Source organism: Gekko japonicus, unplaced genomic scaffold, assembly GCF_001447785.1.
Source record: "Gekko japonicus isolate JY-2015 unplaced genomic scaffold, Gekko_japonicus_V1.1 scaffold456, whole genome shotgun sequence".
Lineage (NCBI taxonomy): Eukaryota > Metazoa > Chordata > Lepidosauria > Squamata > Gekkonidae > Gekko > Gekko japonicus.
In genome coordinates this window covers 988,034-1,004,939 of record NW_015170902.1, presented here as the reverse complement: position 1 = coordinate 1,004,939, position 16,906 = coordinate 988,034, and the positions used below count along the sequence as shown (strand labels likewise).

At 46.7% G+C, this 16,906-nt stretch overlaps 1 protein-coding gene across 1 annotated transcript in view; it reads right to left on the bottom strand.

Annotated features, from left to right (window-relative positions):
• MAP3K6 (mitogen-activated protein kinase kinase kinase 6) overlaps positions 1 to 16,906 on the bottom strand; it is a 100,255-nt gene that overhangs the window by 50,153 nt on the left and 33,196 nt on the right. Inside the window, exon 5 of the mRNA XM_015418605.1 lies at positions 1,210 to 1,378. Within this exon, the coding sequence (XP_015274091.1) occupies positions 1,210 to 1,378 (169 nt within the window). The remainder of the gene's footprint in view (positions 1 to 1,209; positions 1,379 to 16,906) is intronic.

Genomic DNA, 16,906 nt, shown 5'->3' with positions numbered 1-16,906 from the left:
ATGTAAGCGAAAGTAATGAGTACGGACTTTAGGCTTATTGTTTGTCGACTTTTCTTTCCTGTATATGTTATTCTCTGTCTCTTTATTCTTTCTGAAAAATAAAAAACTTTATAAAAAAGTACAATAACTGTACCTGAAATAGCAGATCTGTAGCTTGGGGGATGCTGCTGGATCCTAGCCTACAGTTGGAGACCCAGGGGCGTGCAGGCCACATAGCACCTTTCATTAGCTTCAACTGATGCATCAATGATGGCTTTCCTTAAAAAGTATGATTTGGCTATGGCGATCCAGGTTAGATCTCTGAATACTGCTCAGAAACTTCAACCCATCCTAAATGCAGCAGCCAGATTGCTGTTGGAGGCTGGAAACAGGGAAAGATCTGCTATGGCTGCCTGTTTGTTACCAGGCACAATTCCAAGCCCTGGCGCTCACCTTGGGACGGGGGCACCTGAAGGCCCGTCTTCTCCCATACTGTTCATTTCACCAATTAAAGTCATTGTGTGCAACTGTGCCACTGTTACTGGGCTAGAGATGTGAAGGCCCAGAAAAAAACCAGAAAAATTCGGGGGGGAAACGATTTCCCCCCGTTTTTTTCCCGAAGCTTTTTTGTTTTTTTCCAAAAAATTGGAAAAATTGAGAAAAGAAAAGGAAAAAAAATTGATTATGGAACGTTTTATTTTAACATGATGAATAAAGTATTTTAAGACAAGGTGTTCAAATATTTTCCAAATCATTTCTAAAATATATATATATGGTATCAGATTGATCTAATTTCTCTGCACTGCGGACAAGCAAGTCCTAGGTTACAAACTGAACTCTCCAATGCAAGAACAAGATTCATTTCTTCCTTTAGGAGGTGCTATTGTCAGAAGAAAAGAAAAAGGTTTCAGTTTTGTTTTTGCATGTGGGTGGGTATTCTGTTTGTAATAATCGTTTGGATACACTATATTTTTAATATGCTAGTTGTGATAATTTCATGCCAAGTAAAAATGTCCATAGTCATATTTTATGTTCCTAAAGTAACCGAATGACTTTCAATCTAGAAAAGACAATAGAAATGCTAATGTAGCAATTTTTTTCAATTTTTCCGAAAGTTTCCGTTTCCCCCCGAAAAAAACGGGGGGGAAACGGGCTTTTTTCTGAGCTTCAAAATTTCCAGAAATTTTACATCTCTATACTGGGCTGATTGGACTAGTGAATCCCACTCACCTGAGCATCACGGTAGGCTAGGAGAAAATTCATGACGATGTCAAGGCTGAGGCACTCGACACTGTCTAGGCGTTGCTGAATGCTGGTCAGCTCATGGCTCAGCTGTGCTCCACTGTATCTTTCTCGAGCCCTCCGGATGTCGCTCCGGATCATCTCTCGGAAGTAGCCGCTGGAGAAACAACAAAGGTCTGAATGTGACTGATCTTGGTTTACACAGAAGAGTTTACCTAGTTTACCTAGGGATGAATTCTCATACAGCCTAAGTTTACCTAGGGGATGAATTCCCATACAGCCTGGGCATCTGGGATCCCCAGCCTTGTTGAACTTGTGGACTTTTTTAGAAGGTTGAGAAAAGGTAGTGATTGCGACCACAAAATGGCTGCCATAGAGGTGGAGCCACTCATAAAATAGTGGGAGGCCCCAAGCTAAGTGTCTTCCTACAATATAGGCAAAGAAAGAAGATGGGTGTGAAAGGAGGATGAGAAATTTCAGGTCCACAAGTGTCAGTCTTCCATACAGCCCAATATTCTCTCCAAGACCCTTGAGCTTCTATACCAAGAGCTGTCAAACTCATTTGTTATGGATCTCACACAAATGTCACTTCGTTGGGCCAGCCGGTGTGCCATAAAATGTAACGCCAGGTACTGCAAATACAAACTTTATACAAGGCAGCAGCTGGTAAACCCCAAGTTGGTGTGTCCCCACAGCAAGGCTGTGTGGGCTGGGGGGGGGAGTGAAGAGGAAAAACCGCATGGGTGGATTGGAGAGCCAGCAGTGCAGCGCTGGGCGGATGCCCCCACACTCTCTGGAGGGTAGGCAAACCCCTTTTCCAGCCTGCCCCCACCACCAATGCAGTCAGCCTGGGCCCCTGGGTAAAAACACAAAGTGGCTAGATGTTGCGAGCTCCCCCCTGACCTTGAGCCACCAGGGAAGGGGACTGGGAAGACACTGAACTAACCCCCACCACCACCACTTGTAGAAGCAAGGTGGTGGTGGCCCAGGCACGAGGCCACATGCATGGCGGGATGCAGGCCAAGCAAAGCCTGGCAAACTGGAGATGTCAGTGTAGCGGTGGCTTTCTCTGGCCAAGGTCGCCAGGCAGGCGATCCATGGTGAGGTGATGCTGGGGGTTGAAGCCAGGGATCATAGGCAAGCTGTACCATCCCCATGTGGTGGCATCCACCCCAGACTGGAGGCTGCCAGATTGTCTGATGGGGGAGCGGGATGCCAAGTTGCGTGCTTGGTGGCAGGACTAGGCCCCTGATGTGTGGAAGAAACTGCCAAAGAACACCCCCCATGGGCCAAAGCACAGCTGCCACATGGGGGGAGGCGTGGATATGGTGGCACTGGCCACCAGCAGGCCCTAGCAGAGGATCCTCTGCACGCCCCCCTACACAAATGCCGATCTCCGGAGCTGCAGGCTTAGCGAAGAGGCGTGCAACCTCACCTTGGAACCCTGAGCCAGCATGAATGCGGCTGCAGCGGCTCCCAGCTTACCAGAGAGACTGCCACTGAAGCAAAGAAGCTCTGATTGATGCAGATGACGTTGTTCTTCCATGCTGAAGCCACAATCAGAGTGGCTCCACCTACTCCCCCCCCCCGAGCAGCCTCCTGTTCTCTCCATCACACCAGTTGCTAGCAGGCCAGATAAGAGCCCTGGGCGGGACGGTTCCGGCCCCTAGGCCTTGTTTGACATGGGGCTGTTCTACACCGCAGGGAAGGTACAGGCTGGGTGCTGTACTCCAAGAGCAGGGCACAGGAGACCAAGGCCCTGTTGTTGCTTCCCAGCAACTGGTCTTCAGAGGTACACTGCCACTCGATATGGAGACTCCATCTGGTCATCAGGGCTAAGAGAGACTGATGAACTTTTGTTCCACAGATTGCCTTAATCCTCCTTCTAAAGCCATCTTGGGGACATCACCACATCCTGCAGTAGTTCCATATGGTACTCATGCTCTGTATGAAGAAGTACTTTGTAAGGGCTGTCCTGAATCAACCACCCACTAACTTCTGTAAGTTTCAGTATTCTGAGAAAAGGAGAAAAGTTCTCTGCTTTCTGCACACCAAACGTCATTGCATAGACCTCTATCACGCCCCCATTAGTCTTCTAAACTGAAAGCCCCAAACTGAAAGCCTCATTAGGAAGGCACACCAATTCCTTCAGCACTTGGTTTCCACACTTACATCTTTCTCTTTTTTTGGAGGCAGGATGGCCAGAACTGTATACAGCACCCCAAATGCTGCAAGATTTTTCATGCCAGTCCTCTAGTAAGAAACACATGTTCAGAATTGGAGCCCCCAAAACAATGCACTCATGTGACGAAACTGGCAAGGGCGACCACAACTTCCTGCCACAATTCTGGAAAAAGCAAGGAGGATGTGAACAGTAGGGCTCCTTCTGCTTTTTGGCCTGGTGGAAAGCCCACGGTCAGAAGTGAAGCACATGATGTGCAAGTTAGCTTTTTTGGAAGAAGAAGCCGTATCCCCAACTGGAGGTGGCACACAGCACGTTTATGGTTGCCAACCTGGAAAAAATGTCCTGTCCCTTTAACAGAGGTAAGGTTACTATGTGCCCACTGAGGGCAGGAAATCTCCTGCTCCCAGCAGACACGGTCTGCCTGCACTCCAGTGGCCAGAGGCGGCGGGGGGGGGGGGGGCACATGAGGACTGAAGTCATGTCACACGTCTCTGAGAATCTCTGGTTTTTAACCACAGAGTTTCTGACAATTCCTAGAGAGGAATGAAGTAATTTCCTGGTTTCTTCAGAAGTGACATTATGCCATCACAAACTGCCGCCCCCCCCCCCCCCCGTCTCCCATGTTGTCAGACTGGGCTTGACAACCCTGGATAGAGGCTTAATGGGTGCAAATGAGCAACGGAAGCTTTCCATGGCATGGAAATAAAAATATGGCTTGATAAATAACATCCTCTTCTTCAGATAGTTGGCAACCCTAGGTACTTCGATGCAGGGAGACAGTGTGGTTTAGGACTGGGGAAATCTGGAAAAGGAAAACCATGTATGCCATCCAGAGTGGCACAGGATGAAAACGTACAGGTAGATAAATAGAGAAGTGGTTCATCTGTGCCATTCATTGCATCTGTAAACCTTTTCTTTACATGGGACCTTGACAAAGTGGTGAGGGGACAAATTCAATCCCTGGCCTGCTCTGGGTCAAGGAACTTGGGAAACAAGACAACGGCTTTGCCTGTTGCTTCCCATCAGGGAATCCAGGGCAGGTGACCAATGTGCTGCCGCCTCAGTATGAGGGAGCTGCATACTTCCAAGCCCTTTCAGCCAGGCCAATCTGATACATGGCTTAAGGACAGATCTCAGCTGGGCAATCTGTCCCTTCTGGAGACTGGCAGCCAACAGTGCTAAATTGGTATTCTGTTCTTGAACTTCCTTGGGACAGCCAGCGTGGCGTAGTAGATAGAGTGTTGGACTAGGATCTGGGAGACCCAAGTTCAAATCACCACTCAGCCCTGGAAGCTTTGAGTGTCCACTGGAGACAAAGGTAGGGTAGTAGTAGTATGTTTATTACAGCATTGCGCCAAACATTAACCAAGACATGTTTGGATATAGAGTTATAAAATATCTAGGTAAAATGCAATAAATATATATAAGACCATAAAAATGTATGACAAATGCAGTAAGAAATAAAAAAGAGCAAAAACAGTTTTATAATTTTAGTCGTACATTTCTAATGTGATAGCATGTCGCCCAAAATTTAGCCACAGTTTCAGTAATAATCCGATTTTCTTTTCTTTTCTTTTTTGAGCCCACAGAGGGGATTTTTTTAATTGATATTTTTAACACTACAAAAAACTACAACAGAAAAGGGGGAGGGGAAAACTACATATAAGGGAGAAAGTAAAGAACCCACTACTGACTAAAAACCCAAGAGAGGAGATCCTCTAACTAGCTTTTTTTTTTTTTAGCATCCAAACTTATCATCTTTGTACTTCTTATGAACTGTGTCAATCTTTTAGAACTTTTAACCCTCCCCATTTACATTTAATTGCCCAATAACAGTGCCCCCCATCATCCCCTGGAACCAAAGTTCTCAAAGGCACCATTCAGAGTCCTTCAGCCTTTACTACTTCTTCTCTCTTTTCCGCAGTTTGTAGGGACTTTTCGGGGCTGCTGCCCCCAGCTCAGACAAAGAGTCCTCACCAGATGAACCAGTTTCCAGCTCGCCGCTGGACCTGCTGTCTTCTTCTTTTTTCTCTTCCTCTGACCTTCCCAGCTGCTCCTTTAGAAATTCTTGAGCTTTAAGAACAGAGTCAATCTTAACCTTCTTCTCTTTGATCTTAAATGCTACTCCTTCTGGAAATAGCCATTTGTATCCAATTGAATTTGTTTGGAGGAAGAGCACAAGTTCTTTGTATTTCTTTCTCCGTTGCCTTACTTCAAATGGAATATCCTTTAGCATTCTGACCGCATTCTCCCCCACCTTCAGGGGTGTCACAGCCACTGCTTTCAGGATAGCATCCCTGATATGCCTCTTCGAGAATCTTACTACAATTTCCCCAGGCAGATTATTTTTCTTTATATATCCTGAATATGACCTGTAGGCCACATCCATATTGTTGAGTGACAATTCCGCCTTTATATCTGTTGCTGGGGCGAGTAGCTCACTCATCAGTTCTTTAAGATTCTCTCCTCTATTCTCTGGCACCCCTTGGAAGTGCAGGACCATGTTGGCCTTATCCATTTGCACTTGCAGCATCTGATCTTCCAAAGAAAGTTTTCTTTTCCAATTTTTGCACTTTCTTCCTCACTTTCTGCGTTGTCTCAGCTATTTCCTTTACTTTCTCCGCATCCTACTTCATTACTTGGATCAAGTCCGTTATTTGTGTCTATTGAGCAGTGATGCTTGTTGTTACAACTGCAAGCCGCTTTTGCTGCGCTGTTATATTCGCTGTTACCACTGACATCTGCTCTTTAAAGACATTGAGCTGTTCCAGTAGAGGGCGCATGACCTCAGCCATCGCCTTGGTCGTCTCACTGGTCGTTTCCGGTCTTCTGCAGCGCTCCCAGTCTGTCTGGCCAGATGTTTCTTTTACAAAAGTCGTGATATATTTGTCTCGGGCCTTATTTTACCAGTTACATCTAAACATCATATGTTCAATGGTTTCTACCTCCCCAGAATCACACTGGCAGAGTCTCCGGTGAAACAGGACCCTTCTGTATCTACCCTCAAGCACCGTGGAAGGGAGAGCCCCACATCTAGCTAACTTAAAGGCTTTCCTAAACTTATAGGTATCTAAATGCGATAAGTAGTCCATAGGGACTGGGCGGTATCTGACTTGCTCAGGTACTCTCAAGTTGGGATATTTACCAAGATCTGCCTGCCTCTCCATGTTCATTATTCTCTGTTTGAGAGCTAACTTTGCCTGATCCCAGCACATGGCCAAAATCGCTTGGGGAGTGAAACCAAGTACATGTAGTTTGTTATGAACTGATTTTAGCCATTTAGATTGAAAATTGTCCGACAGGAGCAAATGAGTTGCCCCATTGGCTGGAAATTTATTTTAAGCCAATACTGAAGTGAGCTCAGAGTAATTTTGGCTTCCATCTTCAAAGTGACCGTTTCTAATCGTAATAATACATTTGGCATGCATCTCGGGACCTGTAGGACCGCTCTGAGAAATTTGGACTGGACCCTCTCAAGGGGAGCAAAGCTAGAGGCTGAAGGCCCAATGAAGGTGCCATAAAGCATTTCTGCAACTGCCTTTGCCTGAAAGTGTTTTGGGCAGCTGGAACGTAATGTGTCCCCTTTGTACAATAGAATTTAAGAATGGCATTTGCAGTTCTTTCTCCCTGAGTTGCCACATGTTGTAAATGAGCTCTTTTGGCCCCTGTACACTGGAGGGCCATGCCTAAGTATTTGAAGCAAGAGACTTGCTCAAGGGAATGTCCAAAAGAAAGTCCTTTTCTTTTGTTTAGGTCCAAAGGCCATGACTTTGGTCTTTTGAGAATTTATTTCCAGTTCCTTCTTTATGCAAAGATCTGCAAATCTCCTGAGGGCTCTTCCAAGGCCAACAGGTGTTCTAGCTAGAAGGACGGCATCGTCTGCATATAAAAGGATAAAAATGTGGGGTTGTTGTAATTTTGGGGGGTGTAAACTAGGTAAATCCAAATGATTTACAATGTCATTGATGTAAAAATTGAACAAAAAAGGAGCCAGTAAACAACCTTGCCTAACTCCCCTATAGGTATTGATAAAGGTAAAGGTAAAGGTTTCCCTTGCTCGAAAGCCAGTCGAATCCAACTCTAGGGTTGCGGTGCTCATCTCCGTTTCAAAGCCGAAGACGTTTCCGTGGTCATGTGGCCAGCATGACTAAACACCAAGGCGCACGGAACGCTGTTACCTTCCCACCGAAGTGGTACCTATTTATCTACTTGCAATTTCTTGCTTTCGAACTGCTAGGTTGGCAGGAGCTGGAACTAGAGATGGGAGCTCACTCCATCATGCGGCACCCGGGTCTCGAACTGCTGAACTACTGACCTTTCACAGCCTGCATTTCAGCGTCTTAACCACTTGAGCCACCGCAGCTCCATAGGTATTGATAGGGTCCGATAAATTTCCCTTAAAGGTAGGGTATAAATGAAATAAATAAGTAAATAAACCTGAAGAAACTCAGTGCGAACGGGAATCCCCATTCTGAAGACAACTCCCTCCTGGCACTTGTAAAGCTAGGATGTTGGCAAGACTGTTTGGGGTGCTTTCAAACAAGAGGTTCTCTTGGAAAAGGAGCTTTGTGTTTGTTTTTCTGTTTTAACATCCAGAGGAGTTCTGTCTGGCCTGACTTTGTTGCCTCCTCTCCTGGAAGGTTCTTAGGTCTGGGTGTGGCCAGAGGCATGAGCCAAAGGGCCTTTGGATCTTTGCCTGGAGCTTATGACATCCAGCCCAGTAAATGAGGAGTACCCCAGGGGGGGTGGTGTCTTATTTCAATTACATGGCTTATTCTGATCTGTTCTGGATATTTCAGTAAGCCGCTTTGGGGAGAAAAGTGGCACAGAAAAGATGCAACAACAACAATCAGACTGAAATATCCCCAGGTGATTCTACATGAACAAGAGTACTCCTGAAAGCATTTGAACCCTTTCCCCCTTTGTGCCAATGCAAGAAGTTAAGCATGCACACTCGAATGTGTGATTCCCCTCCAGGCATTCCCAGGTGACCACTGTAGGGCTGCCAGCAGACTGGAAAAATAAAATACAAGCAGGCCTGCTAGCGTGCCCGAAACAGTGGTTTAATCTGCCAAAATCAGCCAGAGAAGCTTGTCATGGGGTGGAGATTTGCATGCTCTCATTCCAGAGTTTAAAGATCATTGTGCAGGCGGAGGGTGCAGTAGCCCTGAGAGGAGTTTACCATGCTGTCTTGTTAAATGCTGCCTGGCACAGGGTGTAAGAAGAGGATGCTGGCTAGCCTGTACCAGCACAAAAGTTACCTTTGTTTACAGGCACCCATAGGGTTCTGTTTTCAGAAAGCTGTTCTGAACAAGGCATGTTTTTTAGCCTTTGGGTAAAGCTGGCCCTGCTTGACCCCAGAAAGAACGCCTCTCCCTTCAAGAAGTCCAGTGCAGGGCACACATGCAGATGCAGATGCAGAACACACACACACACACACACACGAAACAGACCTGTCCCCCCACATGCCTGTCTAACTCACGAGCCTGGACTATGCTCAGGCAGGGCTCTTTTTGTAGCAGGAACTGCTTTGCATATTAGGCGACACACCCCTAATGTAGCCAATCCTCCAAGACCTTACAGAGCTCTTCTTACAGGGGCTACTGTAAGCTCTTGGAGGACTGGCTACATTAGGGGTGTGTCGCCTAATATGCAAAGCAGTTCCTGCTACAAAAAGAATTTCTGCCCAAACAGAACACCATGGCTTTCAAAACTACACGTGAGCAAGAGTCCCTTAGCCAGCATTGTGTTGTGGTTACTGTGTTGGACTCCAGTCTGGGTAGGTTTGGGAAATAGAGGGTGTAGCCTGAGGAGGGCACAGTTTGGGGAGGGGAGGGGCCTCAGCAGGATCAAATGCTCATAGAGTCCACCCTCCAAAGCAGCCATTTTCTCCAGGGGAATTGATATTGGCTGTCTGGAGATCAATTTTAATAGCGGGAGATCTCCAGCTGGCACCTGGAGGTTGGCAACCCTAATTCTGGGAGGCCCAGGTTCAAATCCCTACACTGCCATGGAACCATACTGGGTGTACCCGGGCCAGGCACCCTCTCTTAGCCTTACCTACCTACCTCACAAGGTTGTTCTGGTGAAGGTAAAATAGAAGTCAGCCTGTATTTCTGTCCAAAACGTTCTATCCCACCCTTCCTCCAAGGAGTGCAGGCTAGGGCTCTTTTTGTAGCAGGAACTCCTTTGCATATTAGGCCACACACCCCTAATGTAGCCAATCCTCCAAGAGCTTACAGAGCTCTTCTTACAGGAGCTACTGTAAGCTCTTGGAGGATTGGCTACATTAGGGGTGTGTCGCTTAATATGCAAATGAGTACCTGCTACAAAAAGAGCACAATATATCCCACCTTATCTCCTTAGATTCAACCACCCTGTGAAGGGGAGGAGGGGGAGACACTGGCTCAAGGTCACCCAGCAAGCTTCCATGGCAGACTAGGGATCTGAACCTAGGTTTCCAAGATCCACATCCAGCACTGTACCCACTACACTTCACTGCTTTTCTGCTGTGGGTGTATTTGCCTTGGGAGACACGTGCCACTACCTCAATCAGCTGCAAAATTTCATTCAGCCTGATATCTTCAATCAGCCTCAGAACTGTTTCCGCAGTGGTGCAGGACTGCAAATTATTCCCCACGTTTTTGTTTTGATTGTTTACATAAATGACACACCCCACTTTTCCTGTTCAGCCTAACCTACCTCACAGGGCTGTTGTGACGACAAAACACAGGAAGCAAGAACAACACACATTGCCCAGAGGTTCCTGGAGGAAGCATAACTAAGATTAACTGTGGTTCATAAACCAACTTCAATCCATTTAATTTCAGATCCTGGCTGGAATATCCTGGAATAAGTGAAGTGGCCTGCATTCAGTCACATATTTAGTTCACTTAAGCCATGATTTCATGTGAAGTCAAGTGAGCCAATAATATTTTACTCACTCTACAATACATTTTTTAAAAGATCAAGACAGATAACTTGTATTTTTGCTGCACCTTCTGAAATACATCCAGCCCTTACCACAGAACACAAGAATAGCCCTGCTGGAACAGAGCAGTGGTCCATCAAGCCCAGTACAGTGGCCCTGGAAGGCCAACCGACAGGGCTTAAAGTAAAGGCAGAGGCCTTCCCTGGAGTTTGCCTCCTGGCTCTGGTATTCGGAGGTTGATTGCCTCTAAGGGATTGCTAAAGTTTTCAGAACACTGACAGGGCTGTCTTAAACACAGTTGCACCCTTCTAAGTCCACTGAAACCAATAGGTTTTGAAAGGTGTAACTCTGTTTAGGATTACACTGTGAATAACTGAAGAAGTTACAGGCCATTGAGATGGGAGTTGGGGAGGGATCTTCCCAAGGCAAACTGAACACAGACAGTTTCAGAGAGGCCAAGAGAATGAAATCACATCCAAAGAAGGCAAACATATGGATTTCTGTGTGGCGCTACAGACACAGTGGATTAACTGGGACACGGGAGAAATGGGTTCAAATCCCCAGTCAGCCATGAAGGTCCTTGAGTGGTCTTTGGCAAGTAATATACATCAAGAAGATTATTGTCTTCGCCCCTTGGATGTTCAAACAGATAATAAATTCCAGCAGCAACCATGGAAACAGAGTTCAAAGGCCCTGTGCCCTTAGATTAAGCTGCAAGCTTACTCCCTGAAGGACAGAGTGGTGGTATGGAAGGGAGCCAGGCTCTTTCACGAGCCTCATCAGAAGAGGTTTCACATGCTCCAAACACCCTGAATTATTAATTTTATTAAAATAGTTTTACCTCACCTTTCCTCATCTAAGAGGTCCAAGGAGACTTACAAACTGAGAATCCTCAACGCCTCTGGATAGACTAAAGGAAAAAAAAACCAGGGACGGACCATATTTTGTGGATCATTGTCTCTATTATGCCCTTCCAGGGATGTCTTACTAAAATCATGTTAATAGATTCACGCGAGTAACCATGTTAAAAGTTTAATTCTGGGTATAAGCTTTTGTGTGCATGCACACTTCATCAGATACCATCTGAAGAAATGTGCACACACACAAAAGCTTAACTTTGTTGGTCTTAAAGGTGTCACTGGACTCAAACGTTGTTCTAAAATTATGTTCGCGTAATATGTCCACAATTCAGTTACCTAGACCATTTGGGGGGGGGGCGGGGGTTTACAGAAGGGATGCTACGTCTCACCAACATTTATTCACTTTGCTTATATGCCACCTTTCTCAGGACCTGAAACAGCTTACATTGTTCTCCTTTCTTAATTTTGTTCTCACAACAACCCCTCTAAGACAGGTTAGCCTGAGAGTGTGTGACTAGCCCACAGTCACCCAGAATGTTTCTGTGGTAGAGTGGGGATCTGAACCTGCGTCTCCCAGATCCTAGCCCAACTCTCTAACCACAAAGTGTCACTAGCTTGCTATTCTCCCTCCCTCCCTCCCAGCAGCTCATTAAACTCTTATCCACTTTATTCCCCCCCCCCCCAACAACCCAGAGAGTTAGACTGGGCTGCTCTAGAGTAAACCTCCCAAGGGCTCCCAATGAGTTTTTTGACAAAGTGAGGATCTGAACCCATATCTCCCCAGGGTCAGTCCTGAGATGCCAACCACGGACACTTCCTTGGGTCTCCAATGAGATGACATGAAGAAGCCACATAATGAACTGAATGACCTTCTCACACCATTGAAGCTCATTTTGACCCACTATACTATCAGGCAGTTACATTTTGCTGGTCGATAAAAGAGAGATTACTTTCCTGGCTTTTCAGACCTGGCCTACTGAATACAGTAAACAGTGAAGAGTCTTTGGAATGTGTCATCCTGTGTGTGTCTGAGATGTATGTACATGCAGTGGGGGAAATAATCCTCATTAAAGTGGTGGTATTACAAGCACGGACGTTTTTATCTGTGAACCCTGGGAAGGCATGAATTTTCCAAGAGCATCTTGACTCTTCCCATCAACCCCTGGAAGATACTGAGTGGCATGTAGAAGGCCCCAGGTCTGACCCCTGGTCTCTCTAGTTGTCTTGGACAGCAGTTATTGGGAAAGACCTTTCTCAGCCTGAGACCCTGGAAAGCTGCTGCCAGTCAGAGTTGCCAGTAAAGAACTTGATGAACCAAGGGTCTGACGAAACAGAAGGCAGCATGATGTGATGGTCTTCCAGAGAACTCAGGAGTCAAGATCACTCCTCCCTTCCCACGTACAGTTATTTTTAAAAACATTACTGTCTTCAGTGATAATCTGTCACCAGGCTTCGAAGAATCTTCCTCCCTAGGATTGCGTCACTTGTAAGTAATGAAGTCTTGGTATCTTTCATGGCATCTTGAACGAGAGAGAGCAAATGAGAGTGAGAAGGAAGAGCCCAGAACTTCCTTGTTACAAGGAAAACCACAACCACACATGTCTGAAGAAGAAACCTGAAGGTGACCTCCAATGAAGCTTCTGGTCCAACACACAGGGCAGAGAAGCATGTTTGCGCTCAGGAGTCAGGACAGCTGATTGGCGGACTCATATCAACTAGCCTTGTTATCTGTAGTGCTGTTCTCTCTGAATACCGTGGTTTCCATCACAGATGTCTTCATCTGAGCCACTGTAGGAGTTAGCGTGTTGGACTATGATTAGGCGAATCAGGTTTGAATTGCCACCTTGTCATGAAAGCTTGCTGATTGATGTTGGGCCAATCACTCTCCTTCAGCCTAATGTTATCTCATAGGATTTTTGTGAAGATTAAATGGAGAAGGGGAGAATGTTGTAAGCCACTTCAGGTCTCCGCCGGGGAGAAAGGCAGGGTGCAAAAGTACATAAACCCCTCCCCAAAATGAATTCCTGGCCTCGTCTGGGTTCTTTTCTAGAGCCTTCCACAAAATCTTAGCTGGAACACAATCGCTTAGAGTTCAGCAGTATATTGCAGCTCAAAATGGCCTCAAGCTCAACAGTGCAGTGGCTGTAGAAGCTGCTGAGCTTTGACCCAGCCAGCAGCACTGAGAATGGGTGAGGTTCACCCATCACCTCCCCCCATGGTGCTAGAAGCACTAACAACTGAGTTGGCACAGGTCACCGCTGCCACAGAGGGGTCTGAATCACATCAGCCCTGTGGTGCTGGCAGAGGTCCTGAGGCTTGGCTCAGCCTGCTCCTGGCCACCACTGGCCCTCCAGGGCAACAGCCCACCAGGGTCTTTCCCATTACGTGACATGGCTATAGGGTTGCCAACCTCCAGACAGGGCCTGGAAGTCTCCCAGAATTAAAACTGACCCCCAGACCACAGACAGCAGTTCCCCTACATGAAATGGCAGCTTTGGAAAGTGGGCTCTATGGCATCACCTCTTTGCTGGGTTCCCTCCCCTCCTCAAACTCTGTGCTCCTAAGCACTAGCTAACACCAGCACCACTCCAGCATCACACCCTTGTCCCACTGCTGTCCTGCATGCTTTGTTGCTGTTGTTCAGTCACACAGTCGAGTCCGACTCTTTGCGACCCCATGGACCAGATCACGCCAGGCCTTCCTGTCTTCCGCCGTCCTCTGAAGTTTGTTCAACTTCATGTTCGTTGCATCTATGACACTGTTGCTACTCTGGCCTCCTTGATAGTCAGGAGGACCAGCTGATTCTGGGTCCCTGATCGCAGCGCTATCTCTGGGGGACATATGGGGAAAGGCGGTCCTTCAGGTATGCAGGTCCCTGTCCATAAAGGGCTTTAAAGGTAATAACCAGCACCTTGAACCAAATCCAGTATGCTATAGGCAGCCAGTGCAATGCTTTTAGGGCAGGCTGAATGTGTTCCCGCATAGGAAGACACAATAACAGCCTCGCCGCGGTGTTCTGCACTAGCTGCAGCTTCTGGATTTGGGACAAGGGCAGCCCCATGTAGAGGGCATTACAGTAATCGAGTCTCAAGGTGACCATCGCGTGGATCACTGTTGCCAAGCCGTTGCATTCGAGGAAGGGAACCAACTGCCTAATCAGCATGAGATGATAAAAGGCCGACTTGGCAGTGGCTGCTACCTGGGCCTCCATTGTTAAGGAGATGTCCAGGAGCACTCCTAAACTCTTAACCTCCAGCGCTGGCACCAATGGCGCCCCATCGAAGGCCAGGAGTGGAATCCCTACCCCCGGACCACCCCGACTCAGGTATAGGACCTCCGTCTTCGTCGGATTCAATTTCAGCCGGTTCAGCCTAAGCCAAGCAGCCACAGCTTGCAACGCCCGGTCTAGATCTTCTGGTTCAGAGTCGGACTGACTGCCCAACAGCAGATAGAGCTGGGTGTCATCAGCGTACTATCAGCGTATTATCAAATAATATTACTGTGATGCACCTATTATTCTGGTAACCAGTTATTCAATATCTATACTTGTTTTATATGTGTAAAAACTGTGAATGCTTTATGGAAAATTATAAAACTCAATAAAGTGTTTATTCAATTTTTAAAAAAAAATCAGCGTACTGGTGACAATCCAGCCCATGCCTCCGGGCAATCTGGGCAAGGGAGCGCATGTAGATGTTAAAAAGCATCGGGGACAACAGTGCCCCTTGGGGCACGCCACATTCCAGTGGGTGCCTCTGGGACTGCTGCTCCCCAAGCACCACCCTTTGTCCCCAACCTTGGAGAAAGGAAACAAGCCACTGCAAGGCAAGTCCCTGTACTCCAATGTCGGCAAGGTGGCGGACCAGTAGCTGATGGTCGAATGTGTCGAACACAGCCGACGGGTCTAACAGGAACAGCACTGCCGTTCCACCTCGATCCAGATGCCTCCGGAGGGCGACCAGTGCCGTCTCCGTCCTGTGGCCCGAGTGGAAACTGAACTGTAAGGGATCTAATATGAAAATGTCATCCAAAAAGCCCTGTAACTGATTTGCCACTGCCCTCTCTATTATCTTGCCCAGATAGAGCAAGTTGGAAACCGGCTGATAGTTGGCCAATTCGTCCGGATCCAAGGATGGCTTTTTCAGGAGAGGGCACACCACTGCTTGCTTAAGTACCTCTGGGAACAGCCCCTCAGTGAGGGACTTATTAATTATCTCCCACAGTGCACCTCAAAGCCCCTAGTGGCCAGCTTTAATTAGACATGAAGGGCACGGATCCAGGGAACACGTGGTAGGGTGTACAGTTAGGAGCAATTTGTCGACTTCCTCAAGACTAAGTGGGCTGAAATAATTGTTGTTGTTGTTTAGTCGCACACTCAAGTCTGACTCTTCATGACCCCATGGACCACATCACACCAGGCCCTCCTGTTTTCCGTCGTACTCCGGAGTTTGCTTAATTTCATGGTCATTGCATCGATAACACTTTCTAACCATCTCATCCTTTGCCGTCCCCTTCTTCTTTGACCCTCAGTCATTCCCAGCATCAGGGTCTTCTCCAGTGAGTGCTCCCTTCTCATTTGGTGGCCAAAGTATTTTTTTAATAATAATTTTTATTGTTGTTATAAACAGATAAAACAAATAAGACAATACTAACAAACTCACCATGCTCCCTTGTCCTTTGGTGGCCAAAGTATTTGAGCTTCAGCTTCAGTATCTGGCCTTCCAGGGAACAGTTAGGGTTGATTTCTTTTAGGACTGACTGATTTGATCTCCCTGCAGTCCAAGGGACTCTCAAGAGTCTTCTCCAGCACCATAATTCAAAAGAATCTATTCTTCGGCGCTCGGCCTTCATTATGGTCCAACTCTGGCAGCCATACATGACTACTGGGAATACCATTGCTTTGACCATACGGACTTCTACTTTTTATTATGCTGTTTAGGTTCGCCATTGCTTTCCTCCCAAGGAGCAGGCGTCTTTTAATTTCATGGCTGCAGTCACCGTCTGCGGTGATCTTGGATCCCAGGAACGTGAAGTCTGTCACTGCTTCCACAACTTCTCCTTCTATTTGCCAAGGAGTGATGGGGCCGGATGCCATGATCTTAGTTTTTTTGATATTGAGTTTCAAGCTAACCTTTACGCTCTCTTCTTTCACTCTAAGCAAGAGGCTCTTTAGGTCCTCTTCACTTTCTGCCATTAGAGTGCTATCGTCTGCATATCTGAGGTTGTTGATGTTTTTCCCAGCAATCTTAATTCCGGCTTCTGAATCACCCAGGCTGGCATTTTGCATGATGTACTCTGCATATAAATTAAATAAGCAAGGGGACAATATACATCCTTGTCGTACTCCTTTTCCGATGCTAAACCAATCAGTTGTTCCATATCCGGTTTTGACTGTCCCTTCTTGACCCTTATATAGGTTTCTCAGGAGACATGTGAGGTGGTCTGGTACTCCCATCTCTTTAAGGATTTGCCATAGTTTGTTGTGATCCAGACAATCAAAGGCTTTAGCATAGTCAATGAAGCAAAAGTAGATCTTTTTCTGGTACTCTCTTGCTTTCTCCATAATCCAGCGAATGTTGGCAATTTGATCTCTAGTTCCTCTACCTCTTCGAAACCCAGCTTGTACTTCTGGCAGTTCTCTATCCACATACTGCTGAAGCCTAGCTTGTAGGATCTTGAGCATGACCTTGCTAGCGTGTGAAATGAATG